The sequence below is a fragment of the Acipenser ruthenus genome, chromosome 5, assembly GCF_902713425.1.
Source record: "Acipenser ruthenus chromosome 5, fAciRut3.2 maternal haplotype, whole genome shotgun sequence".
In the NCBI taxonomy this organism is placed as follows: Eukaryota; Metazoa; Chordata; class Actinopteri; order Acipenseriformes; family Acipenseridae; genus Acipenser; species Acipenser ruthenus.
Genome location: NC_081193.1, coordinates 73,839,971 through 73,867,097, shown reverse-complemented (window position 1 = coordinate 73,867,097; position 27,127 = coordinate 73,839,971). Strand labels below are relative to the sequence as shown.

Sequence of the window (27,127 nt, the reverse complement as noted above, 5' to 3'; positions counted from 1 at the left end):
TTTGTATTTTTTACATATTTTTTGTACACTAATATGACTATGGAGGTGAGGAGATTCTCATAAGTAAGTGTTCTTTTGGATAAGTCATTCATTTTGAATTCTACTAGAGTGGGACAGCAGTGTGGGGTAGTGGTCAGGGCTCTGGACTCTTGACCGGAGGGTCATGGGTTCAGTCTCAGGTGGGGGACACTGCTGCTGTACCCTTGAGCAAGGTACTTTACCTAGATTGCTCCAGTAAAAACCCAACTGTATAAATGGGTAATTGTGTGTAAAAAAATAATGTAATTGTATGTAAAAATAATGTGATATCTTGTAACAATTGTAAGTCGCCCTGGATAAGGGCGTCTGCTAAGAAATAAATAATAATAATACTACTACAGAACTTGTGGGAAAAGACACAGAACAGTACATGTCGTGTTCAGAATCTTCTTGTGTAAAATCTTTTTGTTAAGCTGTTTTGTGCGTTACTGTTCAGTTGTATCAATACAGGTTTCAAAATATTAAAACTGTTTAAATTGAGATTTCCAAAAGAGATAAAAAACACAACTATACAACAGGGAAATTGTTATCCTGATAGAATGGACAATATACAACATGTGTCATGAAGTGATATGTTAAAATTAGGAACGTATTTGTTAAACTTCATTAATAGTAGAAGAAAATGTTTGTATATTGTGGTGGTGTCATGTGATGTAACCTAATGCAAAAATACATATATACATAGTGGAACTATCATACAAATGTGATGTAATAAAATCTTGTAGCTTATGATGAAATGACTGCACTATAAATAGTTGGCATGCACTGCAGAGTGTGTTTACAATTGATTAGTTTCAAATCACTGTGTAAGATGTGCTTGGCCGCATCCAATCATGAACATTGAATCACTGAGGGATCCAAAATCTCTGTTTTTAGCATGGTTAGGATTTAAAGTGTATATAACTTAAAGGTATACTTTATGTGTTCTGTTTTTTCTCATTGCCCCCTTTTATATCCTATTATGTGTGTTATCTATCATTTGCATGGTTGATTATGCTTTCTAGTTATTCCAGCAAAAAAAAAAAATCAGTAACTGGGACTCCTTCTGAAAAGACTCCTAAAATAAAAAAGTGAGGGGATTGCAATTTCTGCCCCCTCTGTAACCACTATGATTTTGAATAGACATTTTCCATTTTCTATTGCTATATGAGGGGGCTTAAATTATAATTGCACGCTACTAGCGGTAATTTTGAATGCCTCCTTTTTAGAGGCTTAGGCCTGGACTAAATCAAAACTTTGATCCACCCGCTAATCACAAATTACAAACCTGGTACTGATGGTGTTTTTTTTTTGTTTGTCAGAAGGTTATTCCTTCTACCCCAGAGGGAACCTGACATTAATATTGGGTTTGTAATTTGCGAGTAGCGGGTGGGTCAAAGTTTTGATTTGGTCCCGGCCTTAGTTAGGAAGCCTGGTAAATAATCATCTAAAAAGAAACAGCAGCAAAGAATGATATATCCCTTTTTAATTATTTTCTCATTTTCCATTGTTCTCTTTATACTGTTGCTGTAGTAATATAGGCAAATACTTGTTTTACCACTTTCTGTGCTTCCTGGTTGTAGACCAGCTTCTATTCTATAGAGCAGAAAAAACTAACTCCATTGAAAGGCCACAGAACTTAGCATTCCAGGAAACTTACAGATTGAAAAGCCTTCTTGAGAAAATAAAATGGCCTTATACCCATTTTTACAGCGGACAATATACAGTATTCAGTGACGGTGCATTCTGCAGAAGAAGATATGTTAAATGCCCAGAATTGCTGTCTCAATGATGTAACTTTGAATATTTAATTTCCCAATAAAAAAAAAAAAACTCAGAAATTGGATTTAAATAAATCAAGTTGTCGAGATGAATTTCAGAGATGTTCTAAGTTCAACACCAGTAGCATCAGCAGGCTGAGAAGAAGAGAAATACAGTTAAATTGAACTCTTGTTTGGTGCATCCAGGTAATAAAGGATCCTGTCCGTTTGCCTACATTTAAGATAAGGATCCAGTCCTGCTAGAATTGAAAGCAGATATATAGTTTACACAATAGCACTATCAGACTTGCTGTTTTGCTGTTATTTTTTTCTATGTGCATATGCACTTTGGTTGAAAACACTGGCTAGGCAATAATATTGACAATGCAGTGGTATGTTGTGAAGCTGAAGATCAGATATTATTATTATTATTTATTTCTTAGCAGACGCCCTTATCCAGGGCGACTTACAATCGTAAGCAAATGCATTTCAAGTGTTACAATACAAGTAATACAATAAGAGCAAGAAATACAATAGTTCACAACTACAGAGCCATCTGTTGGCTTGGAGATATATTGCATTGTGCTTGAACAGTTTTGATTTCAATACTCAATACTGTAGCACTGGGAGCTTTGGTTAAAGTGGTTATTTAGGATTTCCTAGGAGCACCATTATCATCTAAATAATTCTAACTACTACCAGCACTTTTTAACAGACCCCCATTATAGCTGTTTATATTTTGTGATTAGGCAACATAACAAGCCCAGCCTGTTAGAGATGTAATATTTGTATTTTATTGTATTATTTTTTTACGTAGTATAGGGGGGAATTTTCAAAAATCAGCATCATTGTATCGAACTCGTGGTATAGTAACAGCTTTAGTAGCAAGTGATTTCCAAACTAAATTTGTTAATAAAATCAATATGATAATGCTTTGAAATAGTTGATGAGGTCGTTAGTGAACAAATTTCTCGTCAAGTACATCACTTCCTTTCTCAACGACTACATAAGAGGAACGAAAATCCTAGCCACAGTTTGGGGATCGTATTGAAGCACACCCCCTGATTTGTCAAGGCACCGAAACCTCATTTTTAGAAATCCAAAGGTCTGTTCGATCACATTCCAGTGGGCCTGTCTGCCTTGTTGTACACCTGTTCTTCGTTCATGTGTATGGATTAGAAATAGGTGTTAAAAGCCAAAGAAACTATTGTAATATCTAGTATGCCATTTTCTATACCAAGATTTATTTACTCATGACCAGACCATGTGGACCAAAATTGTTCATGATTCAAAGAAAAGCCTTTGAAGAGGTTTGATTCACATTCTGTTTTCAGTAATATATAAATGTATCGCAAGTCTTTAAGGGAAAACTATAAACATCAGAACACGATCCCTGTTAACAGTGTGTAGGGCCACAGCCAGGACAGAACAAATTGAATGTGAAAGGGCCAGAAGGGGTTTCAATTGTTCTGAAGTATATGTGCTTCATGTAAGTTCTGCAGGAAAGTCTGTTTTCCAGAATGGTCCACAGAGTCATCGCTTTTGATTTATTTCCTTACAAAAGCATTAGTAATTTAAATGTGTTTACTGTAAGCCCTGAATCAAAAGTCTTTCAGGTCTGCTGTCTGGCCCATGGTGAATGAAACTGCCGTTGGGTTTATGGTATTTGGATAAATGACTGTTTCTTGACTTTTTTTTTTTTTTAGGAAGTTTTTATAAGGAAAGAATGAAAGGTAAAATGAAGTTCTCGAATGATAATAATAAAGAATTATCCCTTGTTGTGTGTTTTGTATGTTTAACTTTATCAGCAGCAACAAAAGAGCTGGTGTGTAAGCACTTTATCATACAAAGCCATCTTAAGTAGCTTTTCAGGGGTAGTACATGTTCAGTCTGCAGAGCCAGGATATTTGGTGTATGCTAGGAAAACAAACAAAAAAGGAAGGTTGCAGTACATTATCTCTGGGAAACCATCCAAAGTGGAATGGCTGGAATGGATCCTCACAGAGAAACACTTCTTAGTACTGTTAATCAATAAGGCTTAGTGTTGCCAGTGAAAGGTGTTAGTGATTCAAAATATCTGAGATACAGTTTAAAATGATGGAAAAGAATTAATTGCAAGGCAGGGTATAAAAAGTTTAAATTGTCAATGAAGTGAGAAAATGCAATTTTGCAGCCATTTATATAAATAAGTTTATGGCAGTACCATAACACTACTTAGTAGTAATAGTTCACGGCAGAGCAATATTTCAGTTTAATCCAGGCCAATGTCTGAAATACTGTCAAGTGTTATTGACCAAACACATATATTACTGGCATTGTACAAGGTCATTTAACATACCATTGTAATCCACATAAATTAGCACAGCATTTGTCTCGCTGTAAAGCTGGTTTGAAGACCTAAAGCTCAGATTACATATCCATAATACTAAAAGGCTAAGAGGAGATATACAGCACTAATCAGATTAGCAAGCAGGTCAAAGAGTTTGTGATATGTAATTGAATGGTATCTTGACAATGAGCCCACTGTAGAGGTTGCCTTTAGTCTGCTTTTCAGAATGTGCTATACTGTTATGATGACAGATTTGGTATTGTGGAAAGAACATTCAAGTTTTAAAAGAGAACGCATCTGCAAATTACGTTGACCACTCTATTTTGTTTTTCCACGGCTCCAGAAATGAGTTGTTACGCAACTTTGCAGGTGAGGGATAAGAGTTTATCAGATTATAATGAAGGGGTTTAGAACATTCCATTTGGAATTAATTACATTAAGTCCATGTTTTAGAAGGAAAGCATAAACCCAGACGCACACACAATATATCTACAGTTAATCATTGTGAATTTAAGAGTCAGAGATTTCAAAAGTAGTGACAATGTGAGCCTCCCTACATTGCCCAGCAAGCATGCCCCTATCAAATCTTCCATTTGTGACACATAATTTGACCCAATACAGTGTATAACGCTGTAGTCGGAGCCATACATAATTTGTGTTCCACCGAACAAAGATAATACAATATAATGTTAATGTAATGGCATTATGGGGCAAATGGGAGCAATAACCATACTGCCATATAACCTGTTCTGCAGTGTATAATGAGGGAGCGCTGTAGTGTGGTGAACGACTTGAGGGCATCAAACTTATTCCACTTGTGACCAGATTTAAACACAGGCCTCCAGAGGTGAAAAAGTCTAGAATTACAACAAGGAAACTACAGAAGCTTTCATGTATAAAATATTTTATTATAAATAATATTTTACATCTTTACAAATAGTCTCATTTGTGCTTAATTAATTGATACAGTAAATATATTAATATGATAAGATGTGCATAAATCACATTGTGTTTGTTTTATATATATATATATATATATATATATATATATATATATATATATATATATATATATATATAGTAACATTCCAAAACAGTACATAGCTACCTGGCAGCTTATTTGGCTGACCACAAAAATAGTTTTTAATCATGTTTCATCATTCTTCATGCTCACTCAAATGTATTGAAGAAGTGCAACAGAAATCAAGTAAAAACTTTATTTGGTGCTCATTACATGGAGAGGGAAGAAAAGAGATGACTTCACAAAGCAGACTAAATGCTGGTTACATGTCATTTTTTAATAGAACTGCAAAAACCTTTCTTACTGCAAGACTCAGATAGAGTAGCTATACTGAAAGAAAACAAACTAATGTCCTTTATCAGCCAAATACTGTATTGTTCTCTTCTATTGACAATTTATAAAAAATATATATATTGACCTAATACAATTAACCATTCTCCAAATGTAACCCTTTTCACAAGAACCAATCAGGCAAGTTAAGAATGAGGAGATTTACAATAAACCACAGATTTACAATATATTATATTCACTGGACCGTGCCTTCCCTAGAACAGTAAAATAAGATCCTAATGCAAGGTCATTTTTGTCAAGATTTATAGTTGTTACTGGCCCACTGGTGCCTACTTTAGTGGTTCTCTAATTTGGCCCGGTAATTTAGTTAACACCCTAACAAAATGTTATTGCTATATTATGCAGATATAAACTAGCATTTTACCCTAAAGACGTTCAAACACCCAAAATAAAGTAGTTCATATTTACATTAAGGGGATTAGTTATTAGTTAAATTAGTGAGCTAAAAAATAATATTCATGACCAAAACCGCCATGTACCACGTAATGCAGTGACTTTCAAAGCGACAGCTTTCGCCCTTTTAAGTACAGTAAACAGGACATCAAGACAAAAATTAACAGGGCAAACTCAACAAAGACCAAGTCTCTTTCATGTCCTGTAAGGGAACTGAAATAAACTAATCTTTGAAGTCTAGCTTTAGAAGGTTAAAACTCACTTGCCATGACCTAAAATAAGTGTACTGTGCTAAAAGGAAAGTAATACATTTTAATTAGGGACAAAATATAAAACAATTTGATTAATATCTGCTATTGCTATTCTATTTAAAAACAAACAAACAAACAAAAAAACAGTTCTCTGCCTGTGTATAGGTAAGAACTAGGGGGATACGTATTAGTATTCCGTGTGTTGCTTTTGTACAAAGCATCCTTTCTGTTTATCGTAGATACACGTAACTGAGCTTCTCTAATGGTTGTGTCTGAAAAACCAGTTTCTGAAAAATGCACACATTTAATGTTTCGTTTTAAAAAATGGCCGAATTAGAAGCAGTGATAGTGATGTCTACAGCGCTGCTTTTTCCATCCAGCTGAAGAAGGACTTGTAGTCCAAACCGTCCTGATATAATAAATTTTTTGATTAATTATTCAAATTTTTATATACCTACATTACTTTTTTCACATGATTTTACACATGACTATGGGGAAATAGAAAAGCAGGAATGAATATAGGGTACATTACAATCTATTAAAAAAAACAGCCATACATGCAGATGAAGGAGGGAAGGCAGAGGAAATACAATGTGCATTGGCCTTACGCAAGGAGGCATGCCTTCAGTATGGGAAAATGCTGAAGAGATAAGAAAACTGGTAACCAAGGTTACAAACAAGGAGTTCTACACAGAAGTAGCGGCAGTAACATGAAACTGTATAGCACAAACTAGAGAGACTAACAATGATCTTTGAAGACCAGTCTGGAAAACACATTTCAGTTTTCCATTGGTTTGACAGAATACCATTACTCTTCATTAATCCACATTTAATTTTGAGACCTGAGGTAAGGTGGATAAGTATCCTCAAAACAGCAGGGAAAGCAAATTGTTCCAACTCAGAACATTTCCAAAATATAAGGACTAATTTAGTAAAGAAAATTTCACATCCAGGTTCTCGTCCTGATCACAACCTAGCATTAGTACATGTCCGGCCAGGCTCATACTGGAAAAACACAGAGAATCTAAAAGGACTTAGACATCCCTAGAACGGGACATATATCAGCAATGAAAAACACTGATTTGGTGACATGCCAGTAGTTACATTTTGCTTGTAAACTGTTGTGGTTCCTGTGTGATAATCTAGAGAAGTTAATAAGCACCCACTCCTGGGGATCTGATGAATAAAACATGAATCATAAATCGTGAAACTGATATTTATGATCTAAAGTAAAGCAAATGGGGCTATTTTTTAATTTAAAAGATTCTAAAATTGGTTATCTGTTAGAAGTGGGGGAGGCTACATTCATAAATGAAAATATAGTTCTGCTCGCTACAAATAAAAAAAAGACCGGTTAGATCTCAGATATGCAGCTAGAGTACACAGGAAATCAAATGGTAAATACATTAGTGTACTGTAGTATAGTCCCAGATGCAGTAATACAGAACAACTTCATGATATGCTATGTTTACCATACAGTACTAGAACTATGAACAGCTCTGTGCCCATGATATTCTTTTTTCCCCTTACTATTAGAAATAACCATTGTACTATTGATAACATGTGGTTTTATCACATAGTCCATGCACCTCTTCCAAGGCATACATTGAAGTCCAATTACCAAACCATGTAAAAATCATTAAAAAACGTCATCCTTGTCTGACTCCGAGGACCCTGGTCTTGATATTTCAAACAGGTGCTGGGGTGAATTTAGGAATTTCCTAGATTTTAATATTCTAAGAATTTCAACAAGTTGGTTTTCTAGGGAGGACATCCTGTTGTTTAGGGCTTTGATGTCCTCCTTCAGTTCGTGCTTTAGCTCTGAGATTGAAGCCTGAATGGTTTGCTCAGGAATCGGTAAAAACATATGCTTAGCATCCACCTGAACAGGACTTCGTTCTTGGGGGCTCCGAACCTCTCCGACGTTGTCCAACCGTAAATCACTTTTTGTAATGCCACTGTCGCAGGAATCCGTTTTCTTTAAGGAAGTCTCCTCGGGAACCGTAGTTCTTTCTTTTAAAGTCTCCATGGATTCCGCTTTCGAGACTTTGTTCCAGTTGTCTGCTTTTCCAACAGGATCTTTGAATCTGTTCCAACCTTTTCCTTTGGTGGTCTCAGCTGATTTGCTGCCTGCATAGTTTGACACTGTGGGGGCTTGCAGTTTTGCCCGGTCAGACTCTCTTGAAGAGGAGGCATTAACCGATACTGAAGGGACAGGGGTGGCGGGACTCTCTGTAACCGTGACGATGCTGGTGGTGGCAATCACGTCCGGCCTTGTGTGCTCCACCTGGACTGACCCCTTTTCCACGTCAGGCTCATCCTGGTTCTTGGCTCGTTCGGCAGCCAGCCGGGCCTCTTTCTGTTGTCTGAACCTCTGGAAGAGCCGTCGCACAGGGTGGTCCGGCGGGAGGTTGAGCGGGGCTTCATTCTTCCTTCTCAGTCTCTCTTCTTCCTCACGCTTCACATCGCTGATCTTTCGGAATACAATCTGAAGGAAACACAAAAGGAAATTTGCTGTAAAGGCTAGTTTTTAATAAAAATCTAATTATGTTTTTTTTTTTTTTTAAGGAGGTTATAAAAAGGTGCTGCATTGTAGCATTTCTTTTTCATTCAGTAAAGAACAGTTTTGTATTAATGTTGTGTGTCTTAACAGATAGGAATTGTAATTGTTGGCCAATACACACTTGAAACTTGATTTATAAATAGCTTTACCGATTATTTAATTTACACTAATTAGGTTACACATTTAGGTAACTATGAAACACACTTGGTGGCACTGTATTTTGTAGGTTTACATTTTAGTATTTAGGACAACATTTCCTTGGTCTAACAACATTAAACATGGTTGGAAAGCCAAGATGGGAACACTCAATTTCTTCAGCATTGTGAGCAGCTGGCTTTATCTGTCTAAACTCAAAGTAACACAGCTCAATGCATTTGAGATGCCAAGATTTCATTCTTTGCCCAAACTTGAACATGAGCAATATGTTATGGTTGTATCTAAGAAAGAAAATGCAGTTTGTTTCATTTCCACAATTTTGTATACAGGGACCTTTCCAGATCACTGTAAGTAATTTCTCCAGACTCACTCACACAGTGATGTGGTGTATAGCTGTATGCTTTTTGGTGTGCATTTTGCTAATTAATTTTAATTTAAGAATGTGCTGTAGCCAAGAAGGAGGCCAAAATTAAACAATATCCTTTGGTGCTTCCACAGTGCTGTACTGTAGTATGTAAAAACAAGAAAACATCTATTTTCATCATTGCCAAACTAATGATGTGTGTCACTGCAAGCTTCCTCACTGGCAGAATGTATTACAGTCTGAAGCTGGGGTTCTAATACAAGGACAAAACCTCAAGAAACCTTTGTCCAATACAGCTGATTTATATACAGTACGGTATGTTGTTTTTGTTATTGCTTGATAGCTTTACCTACAGCTCTTTGTCCCTTGTGGGGTCTTAAGTGCTCCTGTCAACAGCATACATGTATATTCATCCTCAAGCTTACTGTCTGCTTCTATTGTATCTTTGCTGGTCTAAGACTGGCTTACCTCATTTCTTTTATCTCTTAAGATGGCACAGCAAGGAAAACCACTTTAATTACAAACAAACCTCCATTCATTATACTCATGGCTGCCTTTGAAAATCCCTCTGATAATTACAGTTATCCACTAATGACCTTGGTGAATTAGGGGGAAGAGTAAACAGCTTGATTTGCTTGGGGTTCTCAGACCAGCAAACGGTTGGATAATTAAAGAAAGACTAATTAAAATGGCACAGGGTATTACTAGCTTTATTCTGCAACAAGAGATATATATTATTAAAATGGATAATGAACGTTTTTTTTTTTTTTTTTCTCAGCTTACAATACAAATTAAGATACAGAATGGAAATCACAAATTGATTTTTTCTGAAATGTTTATTAGGATTTCAACAAGCAATTTTTTTGAAGCCTGATAGTTGCTGCGTACAGTAATGAACCCATGTCCTTCCTCTGAGAAACTGCTACAACTAAACAGGCCTACCTCCTCCACCACATAAAAGCAGGTTCTCAATGCCTGACAATATCAAAGAACTGTGAGAAGCCTACATTGCAGGCTGCTTTAAAACAGATGCTGGAATTTATAATTGAAGTTGTCTTTGTGCTTGTCATCAATGCTGCCTGGTAGTGTCAAAAACTACCACGTATCAAGTGTCATCATTGATGTCATGTCTTGTCTGATTGTAGAGTCTGTAGGGCTTGATCCCTGGCTGAATGAGACTCAGTTCAGACATACTGTACTGTAAGTCTAATGTGACTGCTCTAGGGAGGAATCTATCTGTCTCTAAGAACACATTATATTTAGTTAGCAAAATAAATTAACAACGGGCTGCAGCTTGGTTTCATAAATATTGCTGCTTATAGAATTCTTCTACTGATCCTCCAAGAAATAAAAAGCATTAACATAATGTTTCTGGACTGAGTTTAATAACTAATATCCCAAAGAACCTGTTTAAAATTGTCATGCAAAATGCAATTGAATAAACAACTCCTGTAGTTTCATATGTGTTAATATTTTTATGTTGTGAGTTAAGCTTTGTGTTACAGTCTTATTCTTCTAACAATGGACTGACTAGCTCAATTCCTCCAAGTTCTACTTTATTTCTAAACAGAGAAATCACATTCGACATTTCTAACTGACACTGATTGCAATAAGAATGTCTTTTTTATATATATGTTTTATTTTGTTGGTCAGGTACCATACAACTTTAGGCCCTGTGACTTTTGTTTAGGCCACATGTTTACAACTCGATTGCTTCAAATATGATATACCCCCAAATTATTTATATTCTGTTTGTGCATTTCTGTGCTACTAATGAACTGAAGGCTGTAAGTTTTTTTGCCTTGGAGCCATAACCACTCTTAATGTTTTGTAATGAGATGTTTCAGTGGTGTAGTACAAGTAGCAATATTTAATGTGTCGAATTGATACCACAGCTTTTCAGCCTTTCTTTAGTAGAGAGTCTTAATAGCTAACTGAAGGCTTTTCTTGACAGCCGGCAACAGGATACACCTCAGACTGTTATCGATTCCTTACATAAGAAAAAAAAAAGTGAAGATCGTAGTGACAAGGGGAGTGCTGTGAAGGTCATGCACAGTATGCCAGTGGCAATGCTGGGCACCAAGCCGCCTTGCCAACACACCCAGCCTGGAGTGAGCAATCTGTCTCAGCTTTCTACAGTCTTCACACGTTCTGTCCTTTTGAGCGCCCATCGCTGAGGTGGCTGGTTTATGTGTCAAGTTGGATTAAGTGATTGACTCGAATATTGCTATAAACACAACACAGACCCTCTTTGTGCAGGACAGAACAGTAATATCCTTGCTACTGTTCTTAGTCTTTTTTCCTATTTTTTCACTTTAGTGCAGAGGTAAATAGCTGATGTATTGAAAGCTGCAATGTCCCACAATAATGTTCAATCTAACTCTGACTTTTTTATTGACTGTTTATAATGTTAGTCCTTAGGTGCAATCTGTTTATCGAAAGAAACCAAACTTTATTTTACACATCCTCAAAGTTATCGTCCTCCCTCTTGAAATTAGCTTGTTATAATGCCAGTCTATGAGCCAATTTGCAGCAGGAGGTGGTTATTCTTTTTTTCAAAATATGTTTCTTATACCAATAATATTGTGCAGGACATTCATTTAGAGGTAATCATTTCAACACCAGGCTTAAAAGGCCACAATGTTCCTAAATATGAGCAGTCAATGTGAATAGAAGCAGTAAACAGAAATATCATTTATTTATTTAAAAAGGTAAAAAAAAAACTTGTTGATGTAGTTAACTCTTTTACAAGAGTGGCCTAGTGGCTTTGGCACATACATACAAGCATTCATTCATCCAAAACATTTATACTAGGGGTGCACCCCGATAATTGGTAGCCTATCGGCATGGCACCAATATAGAAAAAAAAACATATCAGCGATGGGCAGTTTTTGTTATTTTACCCGATAATCATGCTTGAATTTCTTCCAGCACAGAATTGAATGTACTATACTAATGACGCAAGAACACTAAGACAGTCATTTTTCCAGTGTTCAAAAGAGCTGTGTTTGGATTTTTTTTTAATATCTGAAGACAACAATAGGATAGCTGAGTTGTGTGCAGCAGAACAGACTTGATGCTACATTAAATCCAACAATGAACTGTGAGTAGAATATTATTCTGATGCTTTTTAAAAAAGCTCTCTTCTTTGAATATTTAAGACTTTGGAGTGTTCACCTGACCCGTGCTGCTCAACACTCTATGCGTCCGAACAGCAAAACAAGTCATCTTAGTTAACGCAGACTGCCGGACTGTTACATTATTATTATTATTATTATTATTACACAATGTACTTCAAAATGACCTTTTGTAATTTGTGAGTATTTGGTGGCATTTTGAAGCAGAAATGGATTACCGTGCTGTTTTTTGTTAAGTAACAAATTCAAGTTTGACTGAATTTTGTAACCGGAAATTTAATCTTTTTTTTTTAAGTTTTTTCAATTTAAGTTGGGCTGCATTTTTAAGCAGTGTATGCTTAAAATAAGAATTTAACAAACGTTGTTGTAGTTGACATTGCGTAGACTACATTTTTTTCTACTATACAGTATAGGTAGAAGTTATATAATACGCAATGTTTGACAGCAAGTGGCTATAAAAGTTAATGTCACATTATATATATTTTTTTCTACAGAAGTGTTTTTACTAGTACAAATGCAAAATGTTATTAATGTGTGACTGTCAAGCACAATATAATACTACATTATGCTTTGTATTCATTTTCTGAAGTAAAAGCAACAAGTAAACACCTGTTGATTTTTGTCAAATACAACAAATAAAAGCAAGCATTGCATCACATCTACACCTGCGCACTGCAAACCACTTTGCCACAGTCACTTAAAAATGCACATTTTAAATTGGCATATCAGCCTATGTAGGAGATCTGCTTTTATGAATTTGTATAGTATGTGTGTTTTGTGCGCTATGTTTTAATATGTATAGTCTGTGTGATTACTTATGATTATGAATTAGTGTGTTTTTCGATTGTAAAGCGCTTTGAGATGTGCTGCATGAATTGTGCTATATAAAATAAAGATGATTAAAAAGATTATTATTATTTTACATACTGTAAAAGTTAGAAAGTTATTATCTCCTGGGAGGAAAAGAAGAAAAAACACAGAGCTCTCTAACTTAGCGTGACAGAAGCTGCCAGTCAGTTCTGACTCTGGGGAGAACAGAGCTGTGGAGTCTCAGGCTGTGACTAGGCCTGCAGCTCTCTCATCAACCTCACCCTGAACAGACTGGGGGAGGTGGCAGCAGCACACACAGTGCATCCCGAGGTACAAACAAGAGAAATCAGTCAGAAATAAAACACCTTAACTCTTTTTTTTAACCTTTTAGAGACATGTAAACCATCACATACTCATACATCACAGTTTTCATGTACCTTTGCATTTCACACGTGTATTTTAAATCTTATCAAATTGTGATAAAACCTGCAACATTCTTACAACAGCCAACATGTCTTTATAGTATCAATAACCATCTAGTGAACATCTTGCTCTGTATTGCCAGAAATACAAAAGGAAACTAACCCCACAGTAGGTGTCATCTAGACAGCCTGGTGATTGCTAACACTAAGACACTCCTGAGCTAGCCTGTGTTTAAAAGGTATGTTGCTAGTAACTGCAACTGAAGAACAACTGCTGAACCCAGACCAAAGTACCTTAACACAGTCTAAAATATATTTGAGTAATTACAATATATTAAATATTTAATAAGAACATCTATATGTATTGTTAAAATAAAGATTTAGCATTTAAATGTTGAAAACTTGCTAAATACTTTAAAATCTATAAATTATTTTTGAATGTACACATATAAAAAAAAAATATTTATTTATTTTCACAACATTTGTAAATCTGGGGAAAAAATACAAGATTAAAGTTAAATCTGGAACAAATATGAACGCTTTTTTTTCACACATGGCACCCCATAAAAAAAAATAAAAAAACACAAGACATGAGTGGAACACTGAATCTGGATGGAACGGCCCTTGAAGATTTGAGTTGCCTCTCCCTACTGTATATACAACAGTGATTCAATGGTGAATAAATTCTACTGGAGGGATACACTACCAGCCCTGAATTATACCTGTCTCTAACCCCTAAGGGAAGTTGGGGTGGAAATGATCAGAGTAGTCTGTTTTGAAGCAGGCATGCACTGAACATTTGAGACTGTTCCTCATGCAATATATTTGTGCAACAAGCCGCTATCAAAATCAACTGGTTTTCCTACACATTTTATCTTGCCCTTTACAGCAAACACACACTTAATGCAACATAAATTATCTTAAAAAACATGATATCTTAGTCTCCTTTCAAAAAATTAAAGACAAACACTTTGAAAGCATGTCCTCAAGCATCACATACTGTAAGATTGATTTCTAATTGGGAGCATGCTCTGATAGAATCTAAAGCACATTACACTTTTTTCTTTTGTATATCAGCAGAATACACATTTGGCTCCCATCCTGCATACATAAAATAAAAGCCATATCCCATCTGCTTGAGGGCTTAACAACCACACGAGAGCAGTGCTCAGGATGCTGACATGCAGCATGTTTATTAGATAATGTAAAGACAATGCTGCCACTAGCTCGGTGTGTCATGGCAAAAGTATGACAAGCATAGCAAAGGTATTGTGAAAGCATTTTAATGCACATGCACAGTAAAATCAGGTAAATCAAGTATGGTAAACATGGCCAGCCATGGTAAATGCATAGTATAAGTACAATGAAAGCATGGTAACGTTCAACATTTACTATGGTAAATGTTTTATAACTAAAACCTGTTTGCATTTTTTGTATTACAGGTAATAAAGCTACAGTATTTTCTGATTTTGTTTAATGTTGTTAAATACAACCCATCTTTTGGTAACGCCTTGAAGCATCACTCTAAATTTGAACCTTAATACTAGTAACATACCTTTATTTAATTTAATACAATACATTTCATGGCATCATCTCAGGTAATTTTACAATTATATTTAAAATAAAAAGCAAAATAATGTTTCAGTCACATGTCCTGTTTAATGCACTTTGTGTTTTTGCAATTTATATTGAAATACAGACATTATATACAGATGCTTAGTTTTATAGCTTTCCTCCTAAAGCAATTTCAAATATTTATTGCGTGCAATATCATTTGTGATTTTCCGTTAGTTTCACGCTGCAGACGAATAAATTCATTATTTTAAATTGTTAGGTTATTATCATAACCCTGGTTCCTTGAAACAGAAATGTATTCATTACTGTCTGGGTAAAGACCCCGAAACCGGAATAAGATATATCAAAGCTGCTCGCAGAGCCTGTGACTCAGTCATGGCCTGCCCCCGAGGGCATAAAAATATTGCGCTTGCAGACCTCCGAGTCATTTTTCTTTCAAGCCTGCTGCAATAATGGACACAGCAACCTTGAAGGTTAAGGGTTACATTTCTATTTCAGGGAACTATTACCATTACCATATGGATGACAGTACCAAAGCCGTCGCAAGGGCAAGATTGCAGAACGACTGGAATGCTACAAGGCTAAGCCGAGAGGCTGCTGTGCGTTACCATACGTAACACCAGTAACAGGTAGCTAGGGCTAAAAAAACTGAGGGAGAAACTCACCTCTAAGCCTGTGTTGTAAGGGTCAACTGGGAAGCCACCCTTAACACTTTTGTTCCAAAGCCAGGGTATTAGGAGTACACCAAACCGCTGCATTGCAAATGTCCTTGACAGACGCACTCTGGAATAAAGCCCACAAAGTTGCTATGCCCCTGGTGGAATGGGCTTTTCTGGAAGGGGCAAGTTGTGACACTGTCTGCTATCCATTTGGGCAGCCACTGCTTAGACAGGGCATGACCATGGGACTTAGCCCCATAGCAGACAAAAAATTGTTCGGAATGCCTACAACTTTTTGGCTTGTCAATGTAGTAAGCCAGGGCCCCCACTTGGGCACTAGGAAGTACCTTAATAGAACCCTTCCTCCAACTGGAGGGTGTCTATCATGCAAATAGCCCATATTTGCTACCTTCTGAGACACCACCGCAAAGTCCTGTGGGTCCGTGACTGATGTTACAGTCATGCTCTGAAAGGGAGGGGGACTGTGCTTGATCTGTAGTGAGTAGCCGGTCTGAACAGTAGTAAGCATCCAGATGTCTGTGGTGCACTGACGCCAATACTTTATTATTATTATTATTTATTTCTTAGCAGACTCCCTTATCCAGGGCGACTTACAGTCGTAAACAAATACATTTCAAGAATCACAGTACAAGTAATAATACAATTAAGAGCAAGATAAATACAATGACTTTGGTTCTAGCAAGTACAAGTATGACAAAATACACAAAATACGATTCAATAACGGAGCAGGTAAGTGTCAGTGATAGTTGCATCAGGATATAATTAAATACAAAATACTACAGATTAAATAATACTTGACAGATTACAGTAATCTAAAGTACATGATTAAATGCAGTAAAATAGGGGGCAGATAAGAGTAAGTAAAGCGCATGTAAGGAAGAGTGATAAGTGTCCAGGGGGAAAAACAGAGGATTTCTACAGGAGCTGTCTGAAGAGGTGAGTCTTGAGGAGGCACCGGAAGGTGGTCAGGAACTGGGCAGTCCTGACATCTGTAGGAAGGTCATTCCACCACTGCGGGGCGAGGGTGGAGAAGGAGCGGGCTCTGGAGGCAGGGGAGCGTAAAGGAGGTAGAGCCAGTCTTCTAGTGCAGGAGGAGCGGAGAGGTCGAGTGGGGGTGTAGGGAGAGATGAGGGTCTGGAGGTAGCTGGGTGCAGTCGGTCAAGGCTAAGCCGAGAGGCTGCTTTGTGCGTTACCATGGCTCCCTGAAAAGGGGCCCTGGGCTTGTGTCAGCAAACTCCTAGGACTGCTGCACAGCTTGTGGCTTGGCCTGAGGCTTCTGTTTTTGCACCAGATGGCGAAACCTATTAAAGGGTCAGTTCTGAGCACCACCTCTGGCAGCTGGCACAGCCGCTGGTTTGCGCACTGGTGGTGGTCGCTTGGGAAGCAAGCGAACCAGCTTCTTTGTGGATTCCTGCAAGCGGTGAGAGCGCTGCAGCATTTTGTCCACCGTGGGACCAAATGTATGCCCTGGTGTAATAGGGGCATCCAACAGTGATGCTTTGTCACTGTCAGGCACGAGTGCCTGGGAAAGCTAGAGCTGCCTACGTGCAGCTATCAGCGCAGCCAGGCTACCAGAATACAATTATAATTGTCTAGCCGTGCGACGAATGCACTGGCTGAAAAGGCACGTTTGAGGATCACCTCTGAGACCCGCCACTGCTTGTTACGGTAGGTAGCGTCCTTGGACAGGAGCGCTAAATTAGGTGCCTGTACCAAGATGGCAATTGAAGCCTCCTCCGGCGGAAAATGGGCCAGACCCAGTTTCTCCACATCATGCACCCTGTAAAGGGGCGTCCATCGACCACTTAACAGCAGGAGCTGTAGCCGGGTGACCCCTGGATGACTGGATTTCTAAAAGGAAATCTGGGTGCACTGGGGGTGACATGGGAGAGATGATAGGCTCATCCGCAGGGGACGTGCCGTTGGACTGCACATCCTCAGACGGGAACGCCAGCTCTTGTTCACCCACCTCATTAGAGGCGACAGTAGAGAGTATTATTATTATTATTATTTATTTATTAGCAGACGCCCTTATACGGGGCGACTTACAATTGATACAAGATATCACATTATTTTTACATACAATTACCCATTTATACAGTTGTTTTTTTTACTGGAGCAATCTAGGTAAAGTACCTTGCTCAAGGGTACTCCAGGCAGTGTCCCCCCACCAAGGATTGAAGCCACGACCCTCCTGTCAAGAGTCCAGAGCCCTAACCACTACTCCACACTGCTGCCCCGTATGTCCTCCTGTGGGCAATCTGCACCCGTAGCCCCTTGGGGACAAGACATCTACTGGGGGACAGGTGGGGCAGGTGACGCCGACCGTTCACACAGTAATTATACTAGAACCGTTCCTTGGTGGGAAACAGCTGCCCAGAGCTTTTCCATCTGCTCTGAGTCCGCCAATCGTTTTGAATGGCGACTCTTCTTCCTCAGGGAAAGGAGAAGGAGAAGCAGAGGAAGATGAGGAAGACCGAGAAGAAAGTTCCTTGCGTGGGTTACTTTCCCGGGTGCGTCGTCTGGTCTCCTATGGCACAGAGCCATGTGGTGAGGACACAGCCACCTCTCTAACAGAGGATGATGGGGAAGAGCGCTGTGCAGGAGTAAGGAACACACAGCGCACTGTAGAGCTTCGGGAGAGACGTTTCTCCAGTGTGTGCTTACAGAAATGTGCACATAACTCGCAGAAACCGCGGTTCACCAGTGCCTCCTTGGCGTGCTCTGACCCCAGGCAGGAAGAGCATCTGCCATTCTTGTCCTCAACAGAGAATAAACGAGAATAAAATGTCCCGAAACAAAAAATGAGAAATAATAACTCCAGACGGCGCTAAGCAGCCTGGAGGGAGAGGACAAGTCAGCTGAATTACGTTGCTGGATCCCTAGGAAGGAGGGACTAAGCCGATAGCTTCATATGGGGCACAAGGCTGCAGTGGGACGTAACAAACAACAGGCTGTAGTGCACAAATTATGCATAATTAGTGAAAACTGTTACAGCGATTATTTTAATATCACATACATTTTGTGTAAAAACATAATAAATGCAAAATATATAGCAGATAGAGGTACAAGAACTTATCTGAACAAGGCTCGTCCATCAGGTCAGTCTTGATAGGAAGAATGGCGCGGAGATCTGTGAGCGCAGTGCTTTTATGCCCTCGGGGTCGGGGCCACGACTACGTCACAGGCTCTGTGAGCAGCTTTGATATATCTTATTCAGGTTTCGGGGTCTTTAGGAGGTAAATACCCATACAGTGATGGTTACATTTTGTACTTAAAAGTGAACTGTATATTTTAAACCGTGTGTGTTAATGTGAAACTACAGTTGCCGCATTAGAATAATTCAGCTATCCTACATATTTAAAAAGTCGTTAACCCTAATACCAACTCAACCGGCAAATTAAAGATATGTGGTGTTAATGGGAAGCCAGCTTATGCACAGTCTAAATCATTTTTATTTAATTAATTCCAGTAATTCAATTATTCCTTACATTAACAGTGAACCACCTAGTGTGGCCCCTGGGGTTAGCTGTTTAACTCGAACTGCTCAAGAGCAACGTACTGCAGGCATCACAATGTAGTTTTGTTAACAAAAGAAAGCTCTTTGCACATTAACCTTAGGATCAGCCCAAGAACATTATTTTATTTACTCACCCAAAGCATTTTGGGTAATGATCACAGGTCCTAAAAAACATATACAAATATGTATTTATAGTTTTGAATAAAAACTTTATTCAAGTGGTTGTTTTAAGGAATGTTTGGTTAGCACTGTTTTTTAAAGCCCATTTTGATTATTAACTTTTTCATCTTCCGTTTTAGAGCAGTTTCTTCTCGCAGTCCTTAATATTTTCAGTTCCTTTAGATAAGAGGTTTCTTCAGTTTACTGTCTTCTAATTTGCCAATGATTACGTCTCTTGTCATTAAAACCGCTTCCATCTGGGGTCCTGTTTTGTCCTTGTTAGAAAGTTGAAATTTTGTAAAAAAAAAATTTGTAGCCAACCGGGTTTAAAGTAGGCGTTTTTAAAACACAGATGAGCAAGGTAATGGAATGGCTCATCGGAGGATCATTTTACAGTGATCTACAGATCTAAAAAAAGAGTATAATCCTTAGAATCACACATTAGAACTCATCTTTCTTGCAATGGGATTTGTTATATACATATGAATAGGCGATCAGAATGTGACAGCACTGTTTCTGACACAAACAAACAGAGTCATAAGTCCTTAGATGGATTTCTGACTCCCTCTTCTTATTGATATATGTTACCACTCAGGCCTTGTGTTTTACACGACTTGTCTTTTAACCAGTAATTAAGTCCTACAGCCACAAGATGCCACTATAGCCTCCACAGTTAGCCACGTAATGAGAAATCATTAAACAATCATGCCGTTACTATAACCATTTGAATTGGTCATCCCATTACTACAACATACGTATTGGCAGATTAATAAACACAATGCTGTAGATGGTTACTGACATTTATTCAACCCTTACACCCCTGTGAATACGTATAACAGGATTTTAAAAGGACGTTTTTTTCAATATTATTTCAGAGAACTCATAAGTGTAAATACCTTATTTAGGTTTTAATTTACCAGTGCACTTTTACGTAAATGTATTGCATTTTCTTGATATCTGGATCTCACCGGGCACAAATATATATTTAGTCAACAGAAGAGAAGATGTTTTTTTTTAATGGATTTTCCTGTTTTTGGCACAGATCCCTGTAGCTAATATAACCTGTACACTGTAGCTAATATAACCATTTATTGGAATCTGGGAATTTAATAGATTCTGTAACGTTAGCTGTGTTTATTTATTTTTTCTTTCTTTTGTTTTTATTGGTTTTGTTTTGTTATTTGAATATAATGTAAAAAAGGTTGTTCATAAGAAGCTCATAAGTGTAATTTATGTTTGCATCAAAGACATAAAAATCCATTCTCAGTTCTTGTGCATTATATTTTGCTATTAAACTTAAGCATCATCAGTTGGTTAACTCTGTCTTCTTTTATGGATTGACGTTGCTCTGTGAAAATGTGTCCATATGAAGAAAACACTTCTTTCAGCATCCACAGAATTGGTAACAACTAACAAATATATTTTAGCCTTTCTTGCTAAATTGGGAAATAGTTCTGTATTTCTCCAAAATTCAGTCAAAGAAATTCCACTATCGTTTTCTTTTGCACATAGTTGCTATCCCTCCATTTCTGATTTACAGTCAGCATTAAACCCTGGAATACAATCTAACGGGAGGGGTTCTTTATCCAAACTACAAACGTTGTGGGTCTAAAATCCTCACTGCCTTCAGAAACTTGTGCAACTCATGCCAGTGCTCTGTATGTATTTATTAATTCTGCAGCTTTGTTATACGTTTGATGAATTCTAATGTTACCGCTTTCAAAATAAGCTATACCCATCAGTGCGCAGCACACCAGGTCGATATTGCTGTGTGCAGTCCCTCAAAGAAATGCTTTTTGAGTTTGCTGGTGAACTTATTTCTTCTAAAATAGCAAGTCTCAAGGTAAGCTTTTTCTTTAAATGCATCAATTTCTAGAAAGGCAATAATTGTCCCTCGTAATTAGGGGGTGTTTTCTAATTAGCCAGAATTTAATGGGATGTTTACTTAATTCATCTTTTGATCAGTTCAGCTGGAGTGGCTACACAGACATCTTAAGGTTTGAATTGCAGGTTATTTGTGTCATTGTAATTCGTCCGTGAATTTCACAGGGCCCTAGTTATCACCATACTGGAGTGTTTTCTCTTCAGTTATATTAACAATTAGATGCCATGTGTTAGTAAAATGCTTTAAAAATGTTATTTAATAGAACAATGTAAAAATGGCATTTTTATCATTGCACGCAGGAACACAAACATTATATGTGTGAGGCAGGTTGAAGTTTTGAGTAGGGGCCATCAGTTCCAATCAGAACAAGTGGAGGTAATTTTAAAGTTTCAAGTAAAGGTGTTGGCCTTGAAGAATCTGGCCTGGTGTACCTTGTGAGTGTGTGGGTAAGTTAGCCATGCTGGGAGATATTAAGGAGCTAGAAAAATGACTTTCCGTGACCGATGACTTTCATTGAACACACAATCTAGTGATACCCAGAAGGTAGTAATAAAAAAAAGTCCCGAGCTGGTTGTTCGAGAGAATGAAGACTTGACAGTTTTTGTTTTCAGTGCCTTAGCTGCCTGTGTTGTACAGGTCTATCCCTACAGGCATGCATGAAAGCTGACAGCTGTCACCCACCATAGTTATACATTGCTGAATCAATGAAATAAACTGAGCACACCTCCACAGACAATATCCAATAAGACCATCCTTTGCTTTAAGAGGCAAAATACACTCCCCTTCAATCAGGTCCAAGGTGAGGGGCAGACCTTTCAAATGGGGAGATCTTACTTTTAAAGAATGCAAACCCAAACAGTAACACTAGCACAATAAAGCAAAATAATAATGTGTTATAATTTCTTTGGGTCTTTGCAAATTGACTTCAGTGGAACATCTGTAGAGTACTACGCAGTAGTACATAAAAGACAGTAACAAATAGCCTCATTTATGAAAACCAAATGTACACGAGCCTCCAAAGACCTGGCCTGCTAATTCGTGATGAGGTGTAGGATCAAACTCTATCTGACCCGAATTTTAACATTAAAGAACAGTCTTCAAATATGATGCTCTATCAAAATATTTACAAAGAATATCAAAATGTTCTAATGAAAATTGAAAATCTGGAGCTTAAAGATAATTGTAGTTATTTCTATAATAGCATCTATATCCAAATGCTGTGCTAATATAATTCAAAACAAAATAGAAATGGGAGCTTGTGTGACCAAAAAAAAGCATCCAGGGAGCCATAATGAAAAGGAGATTTTGGACTGAATGGTTTTTAAAAGCGAGGAAATGGGAATATGTGAAGAAGATCTGAATCTTTGACATGGCCAGAGGATAAAATAATGTGGCAGTGAAATGGTTAATTTCTACTGGCCACTCCCTGTTATGGAACTTTATTGACAAGTCATGGTCAGCATAACCTTTGGCATGCAGGGTTTATACAACCTAGCATATATAAAGTAACTACCTCAAATGGTTTTTGAGATATGTGGCTTTGACACTGTGCCATTGGCAGCTTTATAAAATAACAGTCATAATTATTTTTTTTCTTGTAAAACACCCATGATTGAATATTACAGCCAATAGTATGAAGCCAGTACTTTGAAGTATTAAGTCCTCATCATCCAGAATGAAAAAAAAATCACCTGACCCTAATATGGCAACCATCTTAGGTAAAAGTGTTAGATTTTTCTAGAGGAGTTTCCTTAAAATTGAAAATATGAAGTTGCCATCTGAAGATATTAGTAGTGGCAACATATACCCTTGAGAAAGGTACTTTACCTAGATTGCTCCAGTAAAAACCCAACTGTATAAATGGGTAATTGTATGTAAAAATAATATGTAAAAAATAATGTAATTATATGTAAAAATAATGTGATATCTTGTAACAATTGTAAGTCGCCCTGGATAAGGGCGTCTGCTAAGAAATAAATAACAATAACTTATACAAGCTCTCCTTCCAGGGATGCTTAAATATATTACTATCTGTGATTATTTCTTGCCTATAAATCTATTTTTAATAACCACATTTTATAAGCAAAGGTACAGAAGATCAGTAGGTTTTTTTTAAGGACAAGCAAATTTGACCTTGTTTAACAAGTAATTGTACACTGGATTGTAACATTTGTTAGAAATCTCAGTTTTATTGGCATTCAGCTACTGTGCCTTAACCTGAATCTGAGGAATGTTAAACCTTCATTTTCTGTTGGGGTTAGCAATAGTCCAATGCACCAGAACACAGAAGGAGGATTAAAATACAAACAGCATTAGCCTGATAGCATCAGAATTTCTCTTTCAAGCGTTATCTCGGCAGAAACGCTTAATCTTGTTTACTTATAATTAGTAAGGTAAGCAATTACATAATTAGGTTGATCTTACAGTAGATTGTTGGTTTGGTCTTTTGTTGCCAATATATGTCACACTTCAGTGATATGTACCACAAGCATAGTAACCACACAGAAAATGTCTAGGCACTAAAATTATAAATACACAAAAATAGCACCAATAATAGAATAACTCAATCCATTTTTCCACTTCAGCAAAGTATCTTGTGTTCATCACCCGTTAAATTCAACTATAATTACACATTCTTAAGAGCATTCCATATTACTGGTTTTAAGGCAGGTAGCACTCAGGTAACTGCAAATTTGTCTGCTCTTCCGAGGATTTGACAAGATTTTAAAAGCTGCATTGTAAGCAGTAAATTCAATACCTGATGGAAAACACCATCTTATCATCTAGTTTTTAACAGCGAAAGGAGGGAAATCACATTGTATACTGATGTTATAATAATAAACTGTGGAAAGAGAATTGTTGATCTGATGTTATGATTACTCTGAATACAGTCTGAATAAGGCACTGCCGCTGTGCGAAAGGCCCCAATTATTTTAGAACTGCCATACATTATTATGTGGTGTATAGTAATCCCAGAATTATCAAGTTGCTCCCATTTATCAATCAACCACAGTGTTGTTTACATTAATCAGTTTGGTTCTACAGTGTGTGAACTTCTGAGAATAATACAAATAATGTTAAATGATCTAAGCCACTTGAAGTAGAAGGAAATTGGACAACTGAATCAACCTATTGAGTAGCACTCAAGTGAAGTTAAACATCCATCATCAGCCCTGAACTGTTCAATCTGGAAATAAGAAATGTTTGTGTTGATTCCTTAGTGTACAGACAGTAGAGAAAGCAAGGGGCTAGCTAAAAATACTGACTTGGGCTGATACCACTGTTCTGTTTAAAAGATGAAAAACGACTGAAATCAGTGGTTACATACACACTGACTTCAGACTAAAAAAAAATCAGTTTTCAGAAAGGATTGAGATTAGATTAGTCAGACGTTTAGCCTGTGCCTGGCTACACAAGTATTTGCTGTTTTATGCTGCTGATCTTCTTAAATCACTAGTTGCCAAAATCCTCCCATGTTCCTCAAGTCAATACCTCTCTTCACTGGTGGAGCAATGAGCCTTGGACTAAATGAGCCTCAGGGATTTCCAATACACTTACTCATCAGCACTGTCTTAACCGAGCCCAACATACGCTAAGCATAGCTTTGCTCAGTAATGTGATACAACACATAGCAAAAGCACCCCACTGCTTTGACATGAACAGCTGACATAAGTAGCATTTTAACCAAAGTAAAAAAGCACAACAGGATACCTTATACTGTAAACTGTGAGATCGCGTGTGGTTACAAATTCCCTCATTAAGCAAGGGCATAGAAGTCGTGTAAGATGCGTGGCACCTTTTAACAATGTACATAGCAAACAGCTCCCTCATAGGCATAAACTAAAAAACATGCAGGTGATACAAGTGACTTCAGCCCAATAAAAGCTCCCAAGTGTATGTCAGTGCATAACCACATACTGACCTGGAAAAGGACATTTGGTTTGTTAAAATGTTTCTTATCTCTGACAAGAATAAGAGCAATTTACAATGCTATGCCAGTCATAGACATTTGGTAGTCTTCTTCCATTCTACAGTAGTGCACCAGTCATAAGGGCTTTATAATTATTTATGCAGCATATCAACGTTTAACCAGATAATTTGACAGGAATTCGATTCAAAGCCTACTTCTGCTACAGTACAATCTTATCTGCATTTCCTTTTATAGCAACTTTAATGACAACATTAGAAAATGGATTGGAGATTTCCTTTAACCTGAATGGTCAATATGAATTCCCTAATCTCTGGTAAAAGACTCGAATGATATCTTTCACACTATGTTTAATTTCTGTTCCAAATCAATCCGCTAGAAAATACATAAATACAGTATTCATTTATGTAATTTATCTTTTTTGTCGGCTTCATGAAAGGAAATCTCTGTTCTAGTACATGCTCTCTGAATATATATATTTAATCGTGAGTAGTGGTTGCTGTCAGTCACAACAACAATAACAGCTCTCCAGTTTGAATGACACGTAGAAATCAAACAACTGGATGTAGACTGACTACTTCAGCAGCTTTATTTCAGCATTGCATAACATAGTCACTGTGCTCTCTTCACTAGCAAAGCTACAAAGGTCCTGAACCAACAGCACGATCATTATTAACACATGTAGGCTACTAGATATATTTTTGCTTACGCTAATATATTTATTAAATACTGAAACATACACAAATACACAAACCTGCACTCATATCCTAATTAAAAAAAAAAACAAGTTATTCTTTTACATGTTTTACATTTAGGAGATAAATAAAAACAAACAGATCACAAAGCATGGTCACCTTCGTGTACAAGGTGCCTGAACTGGTTTCTTTTTTTTTAGTATTAAGTTATTGATTAGACTATTGGAAATACCCACAACATGATGTCATCCACCGCTAGTAATTTAAAGCTTGATACAGCACATGACCCACAGATTAACAATCTAAAAAAAAGGCCTCAGAATTTCAACTGGGATAATAAAACCTGAAGGCTACCAGACCATACATTGAATTCTAAGCAAGCCTCATTACTCATGGAGTATTGAGGTAAACGTTTATATTCATTAGCAACTAAAACTAGTGCTGCAAAACATTTTAAATAAAAACAAACAGAAAAACTTGAAATTCAGCCATTTTCTAATACAATAGAATCCCAAAAAGAGGGTTTTACCATCTGGTAAAGCCTGACTCGTTATGTTAAATGCCCTTGCCTTTGGCTCAGGACATTTAACTGCACAAGGGGGCTTAACAGATGGTAAAGCCCTCCTTTTCTGGTTCTAATGCCTCTGGTAATGGTCAACACCTGAACCAGTGCCCATTGCTCCTTTTCAGTAGATGCTGTATTGCCTTTGAAAACCACACAGCAAAACTGACATTGTTTACAAGTAACTAAGGACATAGAAGCAATTCAACGGGCTCTGACTTATTTGGCAGTGTTGGGCAGAGTAAGAGAGGCATTTAAAACAGTAACCCAGTAAATTGAGTGTACACAAGACCGTTAATCTTCTTGCTTCTATAGCTATGGAGAATTTGCTGTGAATGCAGCAGGCCTTCTACCTCTAAATTACACTCTTTGTGCTAAATAACTGTAGACAAAATGTATCCTGTTTGACAAAGACCCAATCTGCCAATGTAACTGCCAAAGTGTAGCAAATAGAAGCCTACTGTGTAGACAGTATCAGTGGTGTGTTTCAGTTGATTGGCATGACCATCTTGTAATATATTTAACACTGAAATATATTAAATTTATAT

The 27,127-nt window shown here is 37.3% G+C and overlaps 1 protein-coding gene across 4 annotated transcripts in view; it reads right to left on the bottom strand.

The window, feature by feature from the left end:
- Positions 1 to 6,937: 6,937 nt before the first annotated feature.
- The window catches only part of LOC117402475 (potassium voltage-gated channel subfamily H member 1-like), a 110,125-nt gene continuing 89,935 nt past the window's right edge, over positions 6,938 to 27,127 (bottom strand). For all 4 annotated transcript variants that reach the window (XM_034003660.3, XM_034003661.3, XM_034003663.3 and 1 more), the window contains one exon: positions 6,938 to 8,611. In XM_034003660.3, coding sequence (XP_033859551.1) covers positions 7,763 to 8,611 — 849 coding nt within the window. In that variant the 3' untranslated portion in view covers positions 6,938 to 7,762. The remainder of the gene's footprint in view (positions 8,612 to 27,127) is intronic.